The following is a 23,325-nucleotide window of genomic DNA, read 5'->3' on the forward strand; positions in this document are numbered from 1 at the left end:
TCACTGGAGAGGCAAACCTGCTTATGGTACCGTATTTTTCGGACTATAAGGCGCACTTAAGATCCTTTAATTTTCTCAAAACTTGACAGTGCACTTTGTAATCCAGTGCGCCTTATGTATTAGTTCTTTTTAGTTCTCGATTTTATGTGGTACGGTTACACCCTTATCATCAGAAGGCCCACTAGTCAGAAAGCCCACTAGTCAGAAAGCCCTTTAATCAGAAGGCCCACTAGTCAGAAAATCATTCCCTCTTCTATTGGTTTGTCAGCAACATTTCTCTTGAACAACTGAATGTATATTTGATGAAAGCAACAGGGAATAATTCCTGGATATCAGGGAAGAATTAGTAAATTTTGGGATGATACCAATTAAAAATGGCTGCAACATCAACATTTTTAGAGATACTGACAGGAAAACACATAATCATGCAGAACAGCATTAGCTAAGGCCAGTATTATTTAATTTGTGAGTTTACAAACCCACCAATGCTATATTCAAAGAAAAAGATTTAAAATAAAATTGAATTGTAGAGCTCGAATTACTGAACATTTTGCATGTTGTTGCCTGAAAATCAGACAATTATTAACCCTGTTACACTTAAGACGCCATTTCCACCCAAATCATTATTTCCTCAAACATTTTTGCTGTATTTTAAGGGTTTAATATATTTATTACTTTTTAAAATATTTAAAACTTGAAATACTATTTCATTTGTAACAATTTGTAACACTACCTGAACATGGATTTTCTGACTAGAGGCTCTTCTGATGATAAGGCTGACCCCTGTGGTACACGTCAAAATCACAGTTTTTTTCATCACTTACAGTTTATGCAAATTTATTCTATTTATTTATTTAATGAGACAGGGACAGCGTGCAATTTTCACATTAACCTTAACAGGAGAGATGCATTGTACCAGGTTGTAGCATCAGTGTTCATTTCCACCTGTCGTCCTTGGGCAGGTTCATTGATTGATTGTATTTACTGTTCTTCTTGGAGACCTGTGTAGCATGTTTTGGGTTGATGAGCCATGCTGTGTTAAGTTTAGTTTCTGTAAAATGTAAACAAATGTGCGCAAAGCTGCATTAAACACATTATTACTCAATGTATATTTGAGTCGTCCTCGTAGGAAATTAAAAAAAACAAACTTCAATTATCCACCCACATTCACATTCATAATCCACATTCACCAAGACGAATTACTGGCCAATCTGCCAGTGGATCGTGGACGCCTGAACTAAGGGATCAGTCTCAAGTGTCGTCTGTTTGTTTCACTTAATGCGCCTTATAATCCAGTGCACTTTATGTGTGAAAATAGACAAGAGAATTCAACATTATTGATATTGTGGCTTATAATCCGGTGCGCTTTATAGTCAGAAAAATACAGTAATACTATTAGACTGTATGTAGGTGATTGTTCATCCTCAGAGCCGCCTGGACTCCCTGTACTCAAGACAGTTACAGAGGATGTCTTAGAGTGTTCTGAAAAAACCTGCAACATCCTCTAAACTCAGAGTTTCAGCTGCTTCACTCTGGTTAAAGGCTTTTAGCCCCAAGATCTAGAACAAATCGTTTTAAAAGGAGCTATTGTGCTTGAATGAATAAACTGTAATCTATATAATCTGTTTTGGAAAAGCTTGTTTTTATATATTTAAGGTTTATTGTGATTCTTAGCCAAGTGTGAGGAATGGATTAATTATTTATGGAACAAAACCTTTCTGCACTGGAGCACTGTAACCCTTTATTTGTAATCATGTTTTTTGTACATAACGTGGAAGAATGAAATGTGAAATGTGGGACCAGCCTTTCAAATCTGCAAAACAAATTTACCTGCAGGTACGAATAAAGCAACCTAACCTGATCTAAGGAGCCTGTGCTCTTACAGTTCTACAAACAGAACACAAGTTTGTCTCATTCTCAGTTTATGGACAGGCCTCATGTGAAAACTCAGAACCTCCAGAATTCTCTCCCTGAGCTGCAGAGGCTGCACTAGCACTGATTCACGACTGGCTGGAAGTTCTGGGGTTTAGGCGGTGACCATTCATATCAGAGAGAGACTTAAACCAACTGGATTTCAGCGTTGAATCTGGCAACCCAAAAAAGGCTGCGTTCAGACTGCAGCCTGAACTGACCCAAATCCGATTTTTTGGCCCCTATGTGACTTGTATCTGATCTTTTAATGACAGTCTGAACGACACAGATCAGATTTTTTTCAAATGCGACCCAGGACACTTTGATATGTGGTCCTGAAACGGATACATATCCGATCTTTTGATGTGACTTCAGTCTGAACGGCCAAAGCGCATTCATCCACCTACACGTTATCAACAAGCCACAATCGTCACTATTCTGCACTGAAGTAGGCGAAAATTGTTAATGAACTCCGTGTCACTGAAGCGAAGCACATCACCACTCACCACTCTTGGCTACGTCTCCACATCCACACGTTCCTTTCAACGGGCGTCGCTGCCGCTGCCCCACAAAACACCAAAAACCTCGTCCTTCTCCTTCTCAATCTCCTCCTTAAAACAAGTAAGTTGTTCATGTTCTGGCTCCGGTACGAGAGGAAATTTAAAATCTTCAGGTGCTCAATGCTCGCGTCCATGTTTGGACAACTTCTGTAAACACAGAGACGCTCGCTGCGGTTGACATCGTCGTGTCTCCAGTGCACATGCGGGACACTTTCGGGCTGTTTTATGTTCACACTGGAGTCACATACAAGTCATTGGAAATGTGAACAACCTCGCAAAAATATCGGATTTCACAAAAAAATCGGAATTGAGCATTAAGCCCTGCAGTCTGAACGTAGCTTAAGAGACTCATGTGAGGCTCATTCTGCTTACTGATTGGATAATCGCGAGAACCAAAACACCAAATTATAACATAAACAACTTTCTGTGCCTAATGTTTTTGTAATTTGTAAAAAATAATAAATCAGCATTAGAGTTGTTATCAGTAAAAGTTTGATTTGAACACCTTTTATCTGGGGACAGAGGTCGGTCTAGTTTAAGGAATTTAAAATCTAAAATTACACACAGTTCCTTTAAATAAATGCAATATAGACAAATGTATTGCCGTACTTCCCCATGGAGACAAGCAGGTTGCAGATTTCTCATTAGAAAAGTTCCACCTTTAACACTGATCTCATATAGCAAAGGAATCCCCCGTGTGTCAAATCCGTCCCTCTTCACCTCAGTGTCAGACCGAAAATTTTGTTTTCTGTTTTTTGTGGCGTGAAATAAAATCATTGGATTAACAGCTAACACAACAGCTCGCCGTGTGGAAAAAAAAGTTTTGTGAGAAGCGTCTGACCTGCAGGTGCATCTGGAGCTAAAATCCTCCCGAAATGCCACGTCCGTAATCCATTTGTTTGTTCTCCAAAATGTGAGGGAGTTGGCAGAGCTATAGAAGTACAACTATTTGAAGACCGTAGGCTGCTGTGATGCGTTTAGAGTGCCTGGGAAATTAAAAAAAAATGCATATTACGCTATTTTCTGGTGTATGTTATAATTAGTTTCCTCATCATAAACATACCTGGAGTTTTGTTTTGCTTTGTTTCATTCACACATGTTTAATTCAATATAACTTTCAGAAATTACAAAACTTTATACCCCAACTTCTCTTCGCAGATACTATCTCATCAAACCAAGTCGTAATTAAAAAAAACATCAGTGCACACAAAGACAACGACAGAGGGGATTCAGGAGTGTCAAAACAAAAGTGACACTTAACATTTTCATATGCTGCTTTCAGTGAATATATCATTTTCAAAACAATACGAGGTAGTTTTTGACACTAAGGAAAAGAATCCATACGCAATACTAGGGCTGTAACGGTACCAAAATCACGATTCGATACGTACTTCGATTTTGAGATCACGGTTCAGTTCATTGTCGGTACATTATGGGAACAAAATGCAAAACCATTTGTTTGTATTTTTATTAAACCAACAGTTTGTTTTCACATTATACAAATGGGAAAATAAAATAAATGCAAAGTGCTGCTTGGTAATACGAATAAGTTAAATAAAATATTCTCAAATAAGCAACAAATGTATGAAATATTATAAAAAAGTAAATTCCTTGTAAACAGTAAACAAAACTTTTCAAAAAGTAAAGCGCAGCAATAACAGTTCCGGCGTGAAGTTTTACTCGGTCTTCATATTTTTGGCCAGAAAAAACAACTTGTCCACATTGTTTGCAGTAAGTGTAGATGTGCGAGGGGTGGAGATTCCGTGCAAAAGTGAGGACTGGGGCGTGACGACTGTAGTTTTGCGAGGATTCACGTGGTTCGGAGGGACATAGTCAAGGCGGGGGGCAATTGTTGTCAAGGCGGTCGCCCTAACTATAAAACGCTGCGGGAAACACTGTCACCCCAATCACAGATGAGTTCCTTTGTGAATATTAAAGAGCCGAGCCTTTTGTGTAGCTGCACATGTAGTGGCCGAATGTAAACACACACAAATTGCGCAAACTCACTCGTGCACAGAACTGAACGTCTCATACTGAAACAGTTCGGCACGAATACATATATACCATTATATCCCAACCCGTGGATGGATTTAGACATTTTAAATCACATTATTCATCTAAAATGACTTAATTAAATGAACATGCACAGCCCCGCACCGAAACAGTTTCAGCACGAATACATGTACCATTACTCCTCTACTCAGTACCGATGCCAATACCACAAAACCACTCTTTCTTTAAACAACAGAATGTGATTTTTAACAACTTTTATATCACCTTTCTTTTATATTTGTATCCCTCTTTTGTTTAGGTAGGTTCCATTGTGGTCCATGGGTGTGTACTAGTCTATGTGCTCTTATACTTGTTCTGATACAGCTAAAAATCAAGGTTCAAGGTTCTTTATTTTGTCATTCAAGCATGCGAGAGAAACACATGACAGAACGAAATGTGCTCCCTGAGGCCCAGTGATCCAGAAAGAGATAAAAACTATAATAAATAAGCAATGTTAAAAAGTAAATACATCAAAACAACAACATTTAGCAGTTCCAATGAACAAGTACAAGTAAAAAAACATGGCAAGATAGACAGGCAGCCCAAGCAGGAAGTCAGTGTGCACTGTTCAAAAGTCTGACAGCCTCAGGAAAGAAGCTGAACTTCAGCCGAGATATTCTGGCTTTAATGCTTCTCAGTCTCTTCCCAGAGGGCAGAGGAACAAACAGGTAGTGGGAGGCGTGGGAGGGGTCCCCCATGATCATGTCTGTGTGTTCAGATCATTCTAAAGCATTCAGAAAAGGTTCATTTCTGTCCTGTGAATGACTTTTTTAGTACTAATACCTGCTCAAATGAGTATCTAGCTTCAATAACAATGTTTTAGCAGTTAATACCCCTTAGAACACAGGTGTCAAACATACGGCCCGGGGGCCAGATCCGGCCCTCCAAGACCTTTAATCTGGCCCTCGGCTGATTTTCTACTCAAATATTGTAATGATATTTTCTATTAAAATCTTGTTAATTTTCTGTGGTGTTTATCACAGCAGCGTCTCCAGCGTCTCTGTACGTGGCCCCTCCCACCAGAGCAGCACAAATGAAGACTTGTCTCTTTCCAAACGCTCTTAAAGGACGATCGTTTTGACTGTTGACCGTGACACCCTCATCAGAAAAATGTCCAACATGAGAAAAGTGGAGCCGAGTGCAGGATTTTACAACAAAAATTGACTTATTCCTATTTGCACAAAAGTTAATGTTAAAACATTGTGTTGAAATAGCATTTTTTTTCATAATATTATATTTTGTAAAAGAAAGAGTTCATCAATTTAAAAAGATTTCTGTAATAGATTTGCATTTCTCTGCACAAATATTTGAACTTATTGTTATTTTTGGGGTTTATATGCCATAAATTTTGTGATCCGGCCCCTTTAGGATCAAACTAGGCTGGATACGACCCCCGGGCCAAAATGAGTTTGACACCCCTGCCTTAGAAGTTTAATACCTCCTCTTTAAACATCTCTCATGTCCTTGTTCCACAGACACCATGATCGGCACCATCATCACCACGGTGACGGGAAACGACGTGGACTCGGGGCCGGCCCTGTCCTACGCTCTGCAGCTGGACCCCGACACCCAGGGCCTGTTCGGGATCCACCGCTTCGGGGGAGGGGTGTCTCTGACCGGGGCCTTGGACTATGAGACCAGGTCTTGGTACAGCCTCACCATCCACTCCTCCGACTCCAAACACCACAGCGAGGCCAACCTGACCGTGCTGGTGGAGGACGTCAACGACAACAGACCCGTGTTCACCCAGGAGCTCTATCAGGTACGGACACGCTCACCAGGTCAACGCCAGGCTGGAAGATGAATCACAATCGAATTAAAATGATCAGATATTTGTTCTGGTTGTTGATCGGTCAAGTGCTATTCTTCAACGAGATGTTATTAATTGTCTGGTAATGAATCTTTTTATCATGATGAAGATGAAACCAGACATTTGACGACCCCCCCTGAACCCTTAATAACGACTTTTGACACCTCCGCCGTATCACTAGACGAGATTTGACGACCTTTAGAAATGGCTCGGTTTTTCACATTTAAACAGAAACCGTGATCGGTGGGGCCACTACAACCCACACTAGACTGACCAATAGGATTCAAGGATATGTTTTCGCCGATTTTTTCCGAAGTTAATTGAAATAGTGACGATGGTAGCTTCCGGAAAAAACACAACACGAAACACGTGCAATGGAAAGATCGCGGCGCTGCGGCGCACAGTTTTAGAAATAATGAGGAGCGGACGTATTTTATGGATAAGTTTAGAGAAAGTGACTTTTATAGATTTCAAAGTGATGATGTTGAAGTTGATTATAAAGTGGAAGCGATAGCGACGGACTTTCGGGGAGAAGGTGAGATGCCGCTGATGCGTCTGTGTGGAGTCCTGCGATGTCCCAACAAACTATCTGAGCTTTATACTCGATTATGAACCAAAATTGCCCTGAAATCTGGATGTTGCCCAGGTTAGTCCTTTAAAATATTTCAGTCTTTTTTTCCAAGATGCGATGTATAACAGAATCACTACAGAAAAAACGCTCATGTGGAGCTCTGCACACGAGAAAGTAAACAAGATGACAAATACTGGACACACACTGACGGGGAAGAGTTTTATTATTATATTATCATATTATAATAAGCTAAATGAGTTGAATAAATAAAATAAGTTGAATAAGTTAAATGGAAAAATATTTATTGGGTGCACACAGGTGTACAACAGGTAAAACAGGTGTACACTTGGCTATACTGTATCTGGTGATATGAAATCTGTTTAAATACTTTGACAAAGTATATTTTTTATTTTTTTATGAATCTAGTACTCAGAACATGCAGATATCAGATGCTGAATGTAGTTTTTTGTTTTCGAGTTTGCACCTGACCAGGTAAACTCTCATTTTCAGTGAGCTGTTATGCACCTATAAATGAGTTGAATCACATTTAAACATCCAGAAATGAATAGTTCAGAGTCTAAGGTTTCCAGAGATACAAATATGTCTGTGTTACAATTAAGTTCATGAGTGTAAGTGGAAGTCTGTTTTCTTTTATGCAATTATGCTCTATGAGTAGAACTAGTAACATATGTATGGGTTGTTCCTAGTAGGCGTCCAGGGGGGAAAGAGTTAAAGGTCAGATCAGTGGTGTAGCGTAGTTGTGCAAGGCCCCGGTGCAAGTCTGGGGCCCCTCCGTCCAACCCACGCCTTCGACAAACTTAAATCCAATTCCCGAAATACATAAATAGAAATCAGTTAGTGAGATAAAGTATAATTTGCAGTTGTTTATGTTGACAGTCGCTTATACTGAGTCTGTATTGAGGAGGGGGGGCAATTCTTAGTATTTCTGAGCAATAAAACCACCTGTAATTGAATAAATGTAAGGTAGAGCTGATTAATGTCGTACTATGGAACATTCCAGGCTGAGAAATGAGATAGAAACAAGCAGGTGATGGACTCCTAAATAAAAACTGCAACTTTTACAACACTGCGTTTCTCAGTCGCCTTTGTGTCTCAGTCAAAGGTCTCAGAGCAGTTTAACAGGACGAATAGTCAGGTAGGGTCAGCAGGTGAATATAACAGGAAAAACCTCAGTCTTTTCCCGCTCTGTTGTTTCGGTTGGTGATGAAACGGTCCATTTCCTTAAAGCAGGGTTCCCACGGTCAAGTTTCCAGGCCTGGAAAAGTCATGAAATTTTGTAAATTCGATGAATGATTTGGGAAAAGTCATGGAATTTTAGTATCTCTTCCACGCAACTACAGCGTTCTGTTAAGTTATCAGTTTGTCCAAGAAAGGGTGGAAGTCTTAAGCAGGAGAAGTTTATTTACCATCAATAATATGGAAAAGTCAACGTAGTCTGATTTCAAAAGTGAACATACTGTGATCTTTGAGTGTTCAAGCCCCTTGACTCTGATTCCAAAGGAGGAGGTTTATAAAGCAAGTGTGGTGAGACTATGAAGACCAGAAGACATCGGTTTGGCAGCAACATGCCACAATTTACATAATGGTATCCAAAAGGGAAGATCATGGTGTTAATATGGCTTTTGTGAGTCAATGTTAAACTGAGATGTACATGGAAGATAAATTCCTTATACTAGGGGTGTCCAAACTTTTTTTATCAAGGGCCACATATCTAAACACAGACCAATCAGAGGGCTGATCAAGGGCCGTAGATTGACGCTCAGTACAGTTAATAATTCAATGTGCATGTTTAACATGTTAGAATGATCCATCAGTCTTTCATTCATGCTAAGATCCTTAAAACCACACACTAAATATTCAATATTAGCTTTTTCAAGTAGATTTTCTAAAAACTTGCAGTAAAAAGTTAATTGATGTAAGGTAATTTGAGCCAAGTCACCTGGAAGCCTGAGGGTCAAGAAAAATTTGTCCAAGGGCCGCATTTGGCCCATGGGCCGTAGTTTGGACATGCCTGACTTATACGCTCTTACAATCATTAGGCTGTTATGAGTATTTCCGAACGTCTGCACCTTATGTTTAAAAGAGACGACAATAAATGCACTGACAGTATTTTGAATGTTAAAAAAACTATAAAACCAAACCATAAGGTGAGTGGAAAGGGTTAACATTTCATATTTAACCCTAAAAGTCTGATCAATTCATGTAGGTGCTGTAAAGTCATGGGAAATTCACTTTAGGACATGAAAAAGATTAGAAATTTCATCAGTGAAAAAGAAGTTCTCGCTCTGGAACTTCTTGCGCCTTATTTGTCGCAACATATGGCGCGAAAACCCTGTGGCGTCTCAAATGTCCGCGGCCAGCTCCTTCGTTTCCTCGTTAGTTGGAACTTGCACGGTTTCCATGGACTCAGAAAACAATTCAACCAACAGACAATTAATTTAATACAATCCAGCAGTCCTTTACTTGTGTTGTGCTCTTTGAATATGAAGGTCCAACCTGTTCGAGGAGCTAAAAAAAACACTTACAAAGAAATCTTTTAATACTGTACGAGCGGCTCGATTTTTCATGAACCACTATTCACCATTTTGTTGTGGAACGCGGCGTCCTCTGCACATCCGTAACACCTCGCCTCTGTTTCTGTCCTTGTTGACATGTTTGTGTGGGTAAGTGTCGTATCTGCGGGCGGTGAGCGTGAGGTTAGGACGCCCTCCGCACCAACGCTCGCATGTCCTGTTTTGAAGCGCTCGCAGTTTTAGATGTGGAGGAAAATAATGAATCAAAAGTTAATCAAAATTATAATGTGAATGGTCATAATTAACGGAACACAAAAGATGAAATTTGCAGTTCCAGAAGTTTTACAGTTACACACCTTGAAAAAGTGATCTCTGAATGTGCCGTTTTCACATTTTTTCATATTAAAACTTAATTAAAAGCTATAAATACACACATTTCATTATTAAACCTTTTAGCCAACGGAAAATCTAATACCAGCAATTTATATGAAATGCAGATTTTTAATTATTATTTTCCAAAACGAGCACATGCAAGATTAGAGGAGTGTAATGTCCTTCGATGAACCATTTCTCATTTATTAATTTATAAACTTTTTATTAAGTTTCAAACCTGGCAGACCTCCACATGTATGGTCCTTCTATTAGCGGTTTTAATAATGAGTTGGGTACATTTACGTGACCTTTAAAATCGGATAATAAATGTATTTTTTAGAGTAACTGTTGTATTTTGAAGACAAAGCAGAGTGAATGTTAAAATAACAGTTTCAATCTCTTACATATTTTCTTTCATTTTTGTCTTTGCCAAATTAGTTTGTCCTTTTTGCATAATTTTCCTTGCCAAAATCAGGTGTGAAAGAAATCATTTTGCGCTCATCAGAAATCTGCGGTTACCTGCATACTAAAAATTATTATCAGATTTTTTTAATAGTTATAAGACTTTTACAATGACATGCAAACAGCTGAACGATCTGATGTTTCTGGATCATGGTCGCTGGGATCACACACATGTCAGACTTTGTAGTTTCATTTAAATAATCTTAAAGGTCCAGAAATCATAATCGGATTTTGGTGTGTGTATGAACAAAGCCAGTGTTTGCGTGACATTTCAATTATCTGATAAATCCAGAAATCAGATCAGGATCAGATTTTTGGTGCACATGTAAACATAGCCTGTGTTTTAATATTTCAGACTAAAATGTGTTGTTTTTAAAGGCTTATTGTGCTCGTGTCGCTCTGTAGTTATAATCTATGACAACCAGAAGTGGGACTTGCAAGTCTTGACTCGAATCAGACTTGAGTCACTATTTTTAGGATTTGAGACTTGATTTGATAAAATGAACTAAGACTTGGGACTCGATTTGAAATTCAGTGACTTGGGACTTGACTCAGACTTGAGGCTTGTGACTTAAGAAGCACTTTTCTAGACTATTAGACTATTCTGACCAGGGATGGGCATGATTAGTCGATTAATTGATAATTTATTCATTAATTCATTAAGAATTTCATCGATTACGTTCATTTTAATCGACAAACCGAATGTAGGTTGCTGGGCGTAGCGTGAACAAACAGGTCTGTACATGTGTCTCTCTGCACTCAGCAAACAGTCGGTCAGTCTGCAACGTGCCGAAGTGCAAATGCGTATTTAACGATGACTTGTACAAGAAATTCCACGCTTTCCGTTGCGTTCGGGACAAGAAAAAGCTTTGCCAGGTGAGACTAGCGTAATGTCAATGACAGGTCCCCACCTCCCAGCCCCCGTACGGTGTCCTGGTTTTGACAAATGCAAATATGGTCACACTAACCTGTATTCCACTGAGTCGTGTCGCATCAGCGCACAAGAGCTGTTTTTTTTCTTTACTTAGTTTATGCAAATTAGCCATGTGGTTTTAAGTTTTGTTTCTGTGAGAGTTGCACAAAGCTGCATTAAACACATTCTAATGTCAAACGGGCTGATGTGGCTCTAGAGTCGTTACGGTTTATATGTCGTAAATATGTCGAGTTTATTTATGCAGATTAGTAGTGCAGATAGTAATAATAATGATGATAAATTTTAATATGAAAAATGTTAATGATTAATCGATAATCGATCGTTAATTCTCCCGATGATCGATTAAGAAAATTTATTCGAATGCCCATCCCTAATTCTGACCGTAATGATTCACACTAAGATCTTGTGAAGACATTTAAAAAGGAAAAATTAACATGTCTACAACTTACATACTCTTTAAATACTCAAATATAAATATACTATGACTTTATGAGTACAGTTTATCTTAAAAGTCATATAAACTGCAAAAATCTAAACTATATTTGGTACTTTGGTTTAAAGACTTGAAATGACTTGAAGCTCAAAGCAGACGACTTGGACCTGACTTGGACTTATGGGCCAGTGACTCGAGACTCGACTTGGATTTGCCTGTTTTTGACTTGGGACTTGAGGTCAAAGACTTGAGACTTGCAAAACAACGACTTGGTCCCACCTCTGATGACAACCATGGATCGTGTTATAATCTGGAAATTTTATAGCGCAAAATTCATCTTTAACTACTCAAAAGAAACAAATCCACTGACTACTGCAGATCACTCTAGCAAGAAGGGATTATTTTTCATTTGTACCGAAATAACTACACGACGGTGCCATATCCTACATGTATCACCGATGAAGAAAATGAGATGAAATGAAAGAAAGAAGTAGAAAGAAGTGAGGTGAAACTGGGGTCTTGACAGTAAGTAATTAAAGATTGCTAAAACATGCATCAAATACCAGTGGTGTAATAGGGATTTTTTTTTTTTTTAATCAGTGGAGTTGCGTGATTCGTGGTGTCATTGTTCTGTTGCTCAAAAAACAATAATTCCTTCTCTGAATAGGAGTGATTCTCCACAGATCTGATCTTAATCTATAGTGTGAAACATTCCAGACAAAACAATAACATCTCAGACAAACAGGTGGTGGACCCTCCACTAGAAATGTTATACAGTGTACCTTTAAGTATCCTAATGGCATAACCTTTCAAAATTGCTACCATATTTTTCAGACTATAAGTCGCACCGGAGTATGAATCGCACTTTTCGGGGGAAATTTATTTTATAAAATTTGAGACCAGAAAGGCAAGTTCTAGTAATAACAATAGAACAGAGAACAACAGACTGTTAACGTTACATATGAACAGTTCTTCAGATAAAATATAACATAAACAACAGAACAGAACAAGTTTAACAAACTCTCCATCTCACTCCAAATCACTAAATCCATTCAATTCTTCATCCTTGGTGTCACTTCTGAGCAACTCCGCAACTTCCGTAGATAAACTCAGCGCCGATTCCTCTGTGTAGCTGTCGTCAGACTCAGCATCAGTTCCAGTTAGAATTATTCCGGCCTTTCTGAATCCCGACAGGATGATTTCAGTTGTCACTGAAGTTTAGGTTTTGTCGATCCATCCACTGACTTCCAGGAAAGTTTCATGGTGCACCCTTCCGGTGTCACAAGTTTCTCACTCACTCAAAACTTTCTTTCTGCTCCTTGATTAACATCTTTGGCTGAATATTTCATGACTTGCAGCTTGGAATCTACAAAATATGATTTTCTTTTTGGGGCCATTTGTGTTCAGTCTTCTCAGTCGTCTTTATAAGTTTGTTAAATTTGAAATTTTCAGTGGTACAGAAGTAATGGTGCGATCGACTGACATGATACAGACAGGACAGAGGATCTGCGCAGTAAACGTAGGTGAAGTGACAGGGTGGTACAGGAGGAACAGGAAAAAGACAAACAGATACTGACTGAAAATGCAGCGTTTACCTCTGGAGGTCGCAGACTTCCTCATAAGTGACACCGAGGATGAAGAATTCAATGGATTTTAGTGATTTGGAGTGAGATTTGGAGAGTTTGGTAAATTTGTTCTGTTCTGTTGTTAGACTAGTCTGTTATCGAACGACTGAGTTCATATGTGACGTTAACAGTCTGTTGTTCTCTGTTCTGTTTTTTTAAAGTTTACTGTGACTTAAAGAAGGGTCTTTCAAACTGGTGATAAAAATGTCGGTTCCTGGTCTCTGATTTTATAAAATATATTTCCCCAAAAAGTGCAACTTATAGTCCGGTGCAACTAGAGCCTAGAGCCTCTCGCAGTTGTCAGTGTGAAAATTTTAAGATATAAGTTGCACCGGAGTATAAGTCGCAGGAAACACCCAAACCATGAAAAAAGTACAAAAAATACGGTACAATTGTCTGCCGAACTTCAGCGCCTGTATCTATTTCCATACCTCCCCCGTTTGGTGTATTGTTGCTGAACAGTAGTTAATTACACGTTCTTCTTCTTCTTCTTCTCCCCAGGTTACCGTGTCCGAACACCTCCCGGCGGGCAGCGCGGTCGTCACGGTAACAGCCACCGACCGAGACTCGGAAGACAACGGAAGAGTCACCTACAGGGTCGCGTCTTCAACCAGGGGAGCTTTCTACATCGACCCCAATAACGGTGCGTGAGAAAAAAAAAAAAAAAACGCTCCTTATTGGCCTTCGTGACACCGTAATCATAAAGTCACTGGCGCCGCAGAAACGCACGAATTATTGGATTCTGAAAAGGTTTCCGTCACAAACCGTGCAATAATGTTGTTGATTACAGACGGAGGAAGGCAATATTCAAGGTTATTTGGCTCTGATGTTTTGTTCGAGATAAAATGGCAAAATGCTTGTGGTATAAAAGAAAATGCTTTTGCTTAATCTAGCATGAAGTCTGTAGCTCCAAAAACTCATAAAATACCCATAAACTCAAACCATTAATGAAACATATTATCAAAGTGTATTTGCATAAAAAATAACTCCATTGGCTGTTAATTTTTATTTTCTGCACCCTGTAACTTTTGTGATGGAGGGTCTGTTCACGGCCCGTCTCCGTAGAAATGTTGATTTGAGTGTTTCGTCCCGCAGTTTGGCATTTAACCTTTTCTCAATCTTGAATTTATTTAATTACAGGTGTTTTTATAGGTATGTAAATGCGCTGAAAAGCATGGCATTCTTACTATAAGCGGGCTTGCTTCTCCATAGATCTGACTTGGCTTGGAGATGCCGCCTGCTTGTCTCTTCTAAACGGCTCGTTCAGACCAGAGCATCAAGGCAAAGTCTATCTATAGGATTTAGTGTCGGCGTGTCTTGAGCATTCTGGCGTCGACGCTCTAGACCAGGGGTTTCAAACTTATTTTGGTCCGGGGGCCGTATCCAAACTACTTTGATCCCAAAGGGGCCGGATCAGAAAACTCATGTCATATAAACCCCTCAAAATAGCAATAAGTTCAAATATTTGTGCAGAGAAACACAAATCTATTACAGAAATCTTTTTTAATTGATGAACTCTTTCTTTTATAAAATATTATAATATTATGAACAACCTGAAACTTTAAGAAAAATGTAATTTCAACACAATGTTTTAAAATTAACTTGTATGTAAACAGGAATAAGTCAATTTTTTCTTTTAAAATCCTGCACTCGGCTCCACTTTTCTCATGTTGGACATTTTTCTGATGAGGGTGTCACGGTCAACAGTCAAAACGATCGTCCTTTAAGAGCGTTTGGAAAGAGACAAGTCTTCATTTGTGCTGCTCTGGTGGGAGGGGCCACGTACAGAGGCGCTGGAGACGCTGCTGTGATAAACACCACAGAAAATTAACAAGATTTTAATAGAAAATATAATTAAAATATGTTAGTAGAAAATCAGCCGAGGGCCAGACTAAAGGTCTTGGAGGGCCGGATCTGGCCCCCGGGCCTTATGTTTGACACCTGTGGTCTAGACGCTTGTCCAGGGCGTCGGCGTCAGAAGTTGAAAATGCCGTAGTTTTCGTTTCAGATGCGTCAACCAATCAGAGACGAGTATCCATTGACGTAGTGAAGTTATTATCCGGAAGAAAGAGAAAGACCCGAGAACCAGAGCGGGAGTCACAGACATTAGTGGAGTGTAAATATATATGCGCCGCAATCAGATCAGCAGATCGCGAGGACTACACCAGAACCGGATCAGGACTAGATTAGACCAGGACTAAACCAGGACTAAACCAGGACTAAACCCGGACTAGACCAGGACTAAACCAGGACTAGACCAGGACTAAACCAGGACTAAACCAGGACTGGACCAGGACTAAACCAGGACTAAACCAGGACTAAACCAGGACTGAACCCGAACTAGACTAGGACTAAACCAGGACTAAACCAGGACTGAACCCGAACTAGACTAGGACTAAACCAGGACTAAACCGGGACTAAACCAGGACTAAACCACGACTAAACCACGACTAAACCCGAACTAGACTAGGACTAAACCAGAACTAAAAAAGGACTGAACCAGGACTAAACCAGGACTAAACCCGGACTAACCCAAGACTAGACCAGGACTAAACCCGGACTAGACTAGGACTAAACCAGGACCGGACCAGGACTAAACCAGGACCGGACCGGGACTGGACCAAGACCTGACCGGGACTAGATCAGGACTAAACCAGGACTAAACCAGGACTAGACCGGGACTAAACCAGGACTAAAACAGGACTGGACCAGGACTAACCCAGGACTAAACCCGGACTAAACCAGGACTGAACCCGGACTAACCCAGGACTAGACCAGGACTAAACCCGGACTAGACTAGGACTAAACCAGGACCGGACCAGGACTAAACCAGGACCAGACCGGGACTGGACCAGGACTGGACCAGAACTGATCCAGTGTTATTAGTGGAGTACACATATATTCATGCCACAGCTGTCGAGTCGATCTCCTCCGCTGATGGTTTTATATAATAAAAACATTAAAGTCTCTCTCAGTCTGGTCTGACATCATTTTGGGAAAAGACCGGGACCGGACTCTTGTTTCCAGGGTCAAGGGACGCGCGTCCAGTATTTCTCTCCCGTTCGTATACGGTGTCCAAGACATGTGTCGGGCGTCTGAACTCCAACGCAAAAGCGTCCAAATAGAGGCGTCTAGAGCGTTGTTTGATGTTGCGGTCTGAATAAGGCAGATTTAAAGACTCCATATTAAGCCACTTTCTGATTTTGTTATAATTATGGATGTAACAATAACTGAAATATTGTGATATTGGAATATCTAAAAAAAAAAGACAGAGAGAACTACATAGACCATGATCCTTTGCTCCATTTCAGCGTAAACTACAAGAAGAAATAACAGTTCTAAGCACTTTTAAGTCTTAGTTTTTTGGATTAAGTCTTGTCAAGGTTATTATTATTGTTATTGTTGTATGATTGGATATTGTTACATCCCTAATCTCCACCATATCGTGAGCTTTTCCACGATATCGCAATAAATATCGTATTGTGAGACTTGGATATCGTTACACGCCGAGTTATAATGTTTCCTCATGACAAACAAACCTGGAGTTGTGTTTTGTTTCATTCACAAATGTCAAACAAAGTGCTGTCATTTGATTTGATTTGTTTTTATTTAGAGTTTGTGCCAAGAAATTATCACGCCTACTACATATACTTCTTGAAAAGGAGTGACAAGAAGAAAAACTTATATTAACCCACCCATATTCATTACATTCTTTCAAAAATATGTGATTGCAAAATAAATTACATACATTAATTATGTTTTTAATTATAGTCAGTTAATTTACAGTTGTTATAATTTCCAGTTCGCTTGCAGGAGAAAGAAAAATTGTATTTGGATGTCTTTCGATAAGTGTTTCATCTTGTATCGTGGAGCTTGTTTTTGGTTTTCCACCAGTTCAGGGCTTATTTTTTACAAAGAAATCATTACAGTTACAATACTGAGCATGTCGTCTATCACTCCATTCATTTAGTAATGCAGGAAGTGCTCCACTATGTTTTTAAACTCTATGTACACCTTCAGTCATTACTTAACAAACGGTCAAATGTAGCTCTTAACTTCAGTCACTATTTTTAGGACTTGAGACTTGACTCGATGAAATGGACTAAGACTTGGGACTCGATTTGGACTTGAACCTGTGACTTGAGAAGACTTGATGCTTCTCCTAAAAAAATATATGTTTTTAGAAAATACTTTTCTCTTTACAGTTGATAAATGCAGTGCTTAAATTTACAGAAACAAACTGGAACATGTCCCTCTCACTTCTCTGTTTGTACTTTGGATGTAACTGAAGTACTGTGGTGTAGTATCCTCAAATGTACTACAGTAATACAGTACAACACAGAGGGAACTACAGAGAACATGATCCTTCCATTTCAGGGTAGACTAAACAACATAATAACTGTTATTAAGCTCTTTTCAGTCTTAATTCTTTCTATTCTGACCGTAATGATTCACACTAAGATCTTGTCAAAACATTTAAAAAGGAAAACTTGCATTTCTATAACTCTTATATAAATACTCAAATATAAATATACCATGACGCTTTTGGACAATTTAGTTTAAAATTCATATAAACCGCAAAAATCAAAGCTTTGGTTTCAAGACTTATAATGACTTGAAGCTCAAAGCAGACGACTTCGAGGACTTGACTTGGACTTATGGGACAATGACTCGAGACTCGACTTGGATTTGCCTGTATTTGACTTGGGACTTGACTCGGACTTGAGGTCAGAGATTTGAGACTTGCAAAACAACGACTTGGTTCCTCTGTCACAAGGTTTAACAGAGCATTTTGAACTTTGGAGATGTAAACAGACATGTGTGAATGAAACAAAACACAACTCCAGGTCTGTTTTTGAGGAGTAAACAACATTATATCATAGATTAAAGCTCAAACGGGTCCATTTTGCATAATATAGGACCTTTAATGTCATACTGTGGAACATTATAGGCAAAGCAATAACATTTCCACGGAGAAGCAGGATCCCTCGACCAAGTAACTTAACAATCGTGCTCCTTCTGCTTCCTCCCACGTGAGAATACACAAAATAAATGAACAATTACTGAAGTTAAGCAGTTTTATTACATACAAAACACTGCCAAATATAAAAGTGAGCCAAGGTTTCCTAGACGACGGGCGCTTCAAACACCACAAAGTACATCATTCATTAACTATCACAAGGATTTACACAGTGTTTGTAAGTAAATGAATACATATACTGAAAATACACATTCAGAATACTTTTTTTTTTTTTTTTTTTTTGAGTGGTACTTTCCTAAATTGAAAGGAATACGTGGAAGTACTTTATTATGTAATTTTGGCTTTGAGCTGCATGGTATTAGTGAGCAAAAAATAAAAGTAAACAGTTCAGACAGCGTGCGTGTGTGTAATTTACTGTCTCAAGTCGGACATAAGCTAATGCATAACAAACAGAGCAAGGAAATAAAGCAGCTTGTAATACTGTGTAAACAAAAATCAAAATATAATGCAACTCTGTATAAAAGTATTAAGAATACAGGACTGGCCAATGTCCTCAAGCCTTTTTTTGCTCCACGGACCAGTTTTATATCCGACAATGTTTCGTGGACCAGAGGGGGTTATTTTAGAGCTGGTTTAAACCTGGTTCAGACCTGTTTTAGACTCTGTTTTAGTCCTGGTTCCTGGTTTAGACCTGGTTTAGACCTAGTCCAGATCTGGTTAAGTCCTGAATTAGACCTGGTTTAGTCCTGTTTTAGACCTAGTTTAGACCTGGTTCAGAGCTGTTTTAGACCTGTTTTAGTCCTAGTTTAGACCTGGTTTAGACCAGTTTTAGTCCTAGTTTAGACCTGGTTTAGACCTGTTTTAGTCCTAGTTTAGACCTGGTTTAGACCTGTTTTAGTCCTAGTTTAGACCTGGTTTAGACCTGTTTTAGTCCTAGTTTAGACCTGGTTTAGACCTGGTTCAGACCTGTTTTAGACCTGTTTTAGTCCTGGTTTAGACCTGGTTTAGACCTGGTTCAGACCTGATTTAGATCTGTTTTAGTCCTGGTTTAGACCTGGTTTAGGCCTGGTTCAGATCTGGATAAGTCCTGGTTTAGACCTGGTTTAGTCCTGGTTTAGTCCTGATTTAGACCTGGTTCAAACCTGTTTTAGACCTGTTTTAGACCTGTTTTAGTCCTAGTTTAGACCTGGTTTAGACCTGTTTTAGTCCTAGTTTAGACCTGGTTTAGACCTGTTTTAGTCCTAGTTTAGACCTGGTTTAGACCTGGTTAAGATCTGGTTCAGACCTGTTTTAGACCTGTTTTAGTCCTAGTTTAGACCTGGTTTAGACCTGTTTTAGTCCTAGTTTAGACCTGGTTTAGATCTGGTTCAGACCTGTTTTAGACCTGTTTTAGTCCTGGTTTAGACCTGGTTTAGACCTGGTTCAGACCTGATTTAGATCTGTTTTAGTCCTGGTTTAGATCTGGTTTAGACCTGGTTTAGGCCTGGTTCAGATCTGGTCAAGTCCTGGTTTAGAACTGGTTTAGTCCTGATTTAGACCTGGTTTAGGCCTGGTTCAGATCTGGTCAAGTCCTGGTTTAGAACTGGTTTAGTCCTGGTTTGGTTCTGGTTTAGAGGTGCGGAAGAAGAGGGATGGTCCACGCGGCGTTTGGGGGGGGGGATCCCTGCATTACAAAATACATTTTAATTCAACTAAATATATTTTCAAAGTATTCTTCACATCACTGCTTATAAAGAAGTTCAGTGAGATCAAATTGTTATTTAGTTCTGCTTTAATAAACAAATAAAATAAAAATGAACAATACTGAAACACACAATTAACAAAATCTTATTGGATTTTATTACGTTAATGATACTATTTGTTTATTTTACTTATATTATTCTTTTTTTTTTTCCCTTCTTTCTAGGCACCCTGTTTGTCAAGCAAAAGACTGAGTTTGACTTCGAGAACCCCTCCATCCTGGTGCTGGTCGAAGCTCGGGACCACGGGACGCCTTCTCTCTCCTCCGTCGCCACCGTCCAAATCCAAGTGTCCGACATCAACGACAACGCCCCCATCTTCCACCAGTCGGAATACAGAGCCACCATGTCCGAAGACAACCTCCCCGGCTCCACCATCCTCACCCTGGAAGCCACGGACGGAGACCTGTCGCGGGACAACTCCGGGTTCGACTTCGCCATCGCCAGCGGCAACTCCGGGAACGCCTTCCAGATCGAGAGCAGCGTCCGATTCCTGGAGGGCAAAGGGTTCCAGACGGTCGGAAGTATCATTCTGGTGGAAGAGTTGGACTTCGAAGCCGTGCCGAAGTATAACCTAACTGTGGTGGTGTCCGATCGCGGAATACCTCAACGGAGTTCCAGCGTGCCTATCCTTATTAGCATTACTGACGCAAACGACAACCCTCCCGCTTTCAGTCGGGCTGAGTACAACATCGTCCTCAGCGAAGGTGCAGCCGCCGGTACGGAGATCTTACATTTATCCGCGAACGACCCAGACTCTGCCCCCAATGGAGAAGTGCGGTACTCCATCAGTTCAGGCGACGAAAACGAACTATTTCAGGTGGACATGTGGACCGGAGCGTTGAAACTTCGGAAAACTTTGAAAAGCGAAAGCCAATCTTCGCACATGATTGTAGTTCAAGCGACAGATGGTCAGGGTCACTACGCTTTCGCCCCGGTAACTATCGAGGTAAAGGACATCAATGACAACCGGCCATATTTCCCGCTAAAGCAAGTTACCGCAAGCATCAGGGAGAACCAACCCAAGAATGCCTTAGTTACCATTTTGCACGCCATCGACCATGACAGAGGACCGTACGGACAGTTGAAATACTTCATGGTCGACAATACTAAAGAAGGAAAGAACTCTTTTCTGATCAACCAAACCACAGGCGAAATACGGACTCGCTCTACTTTTGATTTCGAAAAGGTTAACTCTTTTAATTTCGTTGTTGGCGCGATGGACGCCGGGAACTATTCGGCAACGGTGACAGTTCAAGTGTACGTAACCGGAATGGACGAGTACGATCCCGTTTTTACTTCTCCTGAGTTCTTGTTCGAAGTGCCTGATGGGGCAAAGAAAGGACAGGTTATCGGCAGAGTCCAAGCCAAAGACGAGGATGGGGGTGTAGACGGAGTCGTGCTCTACTCCATGCTCGACCCATCTCCTTATTTTGAAGTGAACAAGTCTAACGGAGAGATTTCGCTAAAGATGGACAGCTACAGTCGCCAAGTTAGCCGTTCGAAAAGAGAGCTGCGCCAAATGACTCTAGAAGTTACAGCGCATAGTCCCTTGGAGACATCCCGAGTTGCAGTTGCCAAAGTCATCGTAGACGTCACGAATACTGCGTTTGGCATTCCTACCGACATGAATACAGTGCTTGTTAGTGTCATCGCAGTATCGCTCGGCACCATAGTCATTCTAATACTCATCGCTTTAGCTTTGTTTTTCATGAAACTGAGACGTCAAAGAAAGTACCACAAGGGCCACGGGCGAAAGTCAGGGTCCAGCACGATGATGCATCGGTTTGAGGAGACCAAAATTGCCGCGAATGAAATTATCTATCACCAAGCTCTCCCGGGATATACAACCGAAAGTAGCAGTAACGCCGGTCCTTTCACCCGTGGTGGATCTTTGGACCCGTCCCACTCCAGCGGGCGAGGTTCGGCAGAGGCGGAAGCAGCAGAGGATGATGAAATCCGAATGATCAACGAATATCCTCGAGTTTCCAGTATTTCCTCATCCATGCAGGAACGGATATCAGCCAGAGGTCCTGATTCCGGGATCCAGCAAGACGCGGATCAGTTATCGGATGTGTCCTGCGAGCCATCCATCGACGCTAGCGGGTGGTTCAAGAAGAAAAGCGGCAGTCTAAACGGGTCCATAGTGTCCGGTTCCATGTACAGGGATGACGCGAGTAGCTATGTGAGCGTTGGAAGAGGGCTCAGCATCTCCCACCCAAAGGACTACACCTTCCCGGCGGATGGTAAACCGGCAGTCGACGGATCTCTGACGGCAATCGTGGCGACTGACGAGGAGCTAAGAGGCAGCTACAACTGGGACTACCTCCTCAACTGGTGTCCGCAGTTCCAACCGCTCGCCAGCGTCTTTACTGAAATCGCGCGGTTGAAGGACGAAACCGCCCCGCATCATTCCCGTAGGCATTTCCTCCACAAGGCTAAACTAACGGAGTCCAGAATCGACCCGCCGCCTCTCATCACCTCAGTGGCTCATCCCGGGGCTAAGACTGTACCTCCGAAACCCGCCGTTGGAAGGACTTACCCGCACCTGGGGTCTTTTCGGAGGTCCCCCCTTAGCGACCAGGGATCTATCTCGTCAGTTGCCATGTCGCCAAGCTTCTCGCCGTCCCTGTCCCCTCTGGCGGCGCGCTCCCCGGCCGTCACCCCGTTCAGCGTCTCACAAGGACCGTCTGCGTCTGTCATAAGCGCAACCGACCACCACCTCGAACACAGCGAGGAGGTGGAGCTGAGGATTTGAGCGAACTGAACTCTCGTGCCCCATAGTTGTTGTATACGGAAGCCCTTTTCTGCGGACAAACATGTTCAAAGTAGTGATTTTCAGTTGGTTTGTAATTCATGGAGGTTTTGTATCTTTTGGCTCTAAAATATTTATCTATTCTTTTTTTATTCAGATCGATTTGAGTTATTTGGTGTATTTAAAATTTCAATTTTATCTTAAAGGAACAGTCCAGAATTTTGGACATTGGACCTCATTTCCTAGTGATCCAGAGTGTTGGAGAACATGTGGAGACACTTTTTTATTTAAATATTCCATCCAGTCCTTGTATTTGCAGAGGTCACTGGTGTTAGACTAGTGCATGTCAATGGTCATATTTATCCTGACACTAAAACAGTCTTACCCACTCCTCAAAACACCCAAAGAAAATCTATTATTACACCAGACTGTTGATGTAAATGTCTGTGTTGGCAGAATAATGACCTGGTCCTCGAAGGGTTGACCAGGTTTTGTATTCACCCTGTGTGTCTGTGTCACTAAATTTGGTACGTGGGTCAAGCCCCCTGTGCCCGATGCCACAAAAAAAAAAAAAGTTTGGTGACGA

The 23,325-nt window shown here is 40.7% G+C and overlaps 1 protein-coding gene across 1 annotated transcript in view; it reads left to right on the forward strand.

The window, feature by feature from the left end:
- The window catches only part of LOC110168350 (protocadherin-16-like), a 477,426-nt gene extending 454,556 nt beyond the window's left edge, over positions 1 to 22,870 (forward strand). The window contains 3 exon segments of the mRNA XM_055166708.1: positions 5,999 to 6,285; positions 13,766 to 13,907; positions 20,152 to 22,870. Coding sequence (XP_055022683.1) covers positions 5,999 to 6,285; positions 13,766 to 13,907; positions 20,152 to 22,742 — 3,020 coding nt within the window. The 3' untranslated portion in view covers positions 22,743 to 22,870.
- Positions 22,871 to 23,325: the final 455 nt, after the last annotated feature.

Source organism: Boleophthalmus pectinirostris, unplaced genomic scaffold (assembly GCF_026225935.1).
Source record: "Boleophthalmus pectinirostris isolate CB_2022bp ecotype Guang Dong unplaced genomic scaffold, ASM2622593v1 HiC_scaffold_9, whole genome shotgun sequence".
NCBI lineage: Eukaryota > Metazoa > Chordata > Actinopteri > Gobiiformes > Gobiidae > Boleophthalmus > Boleophthalmus pectinirostris.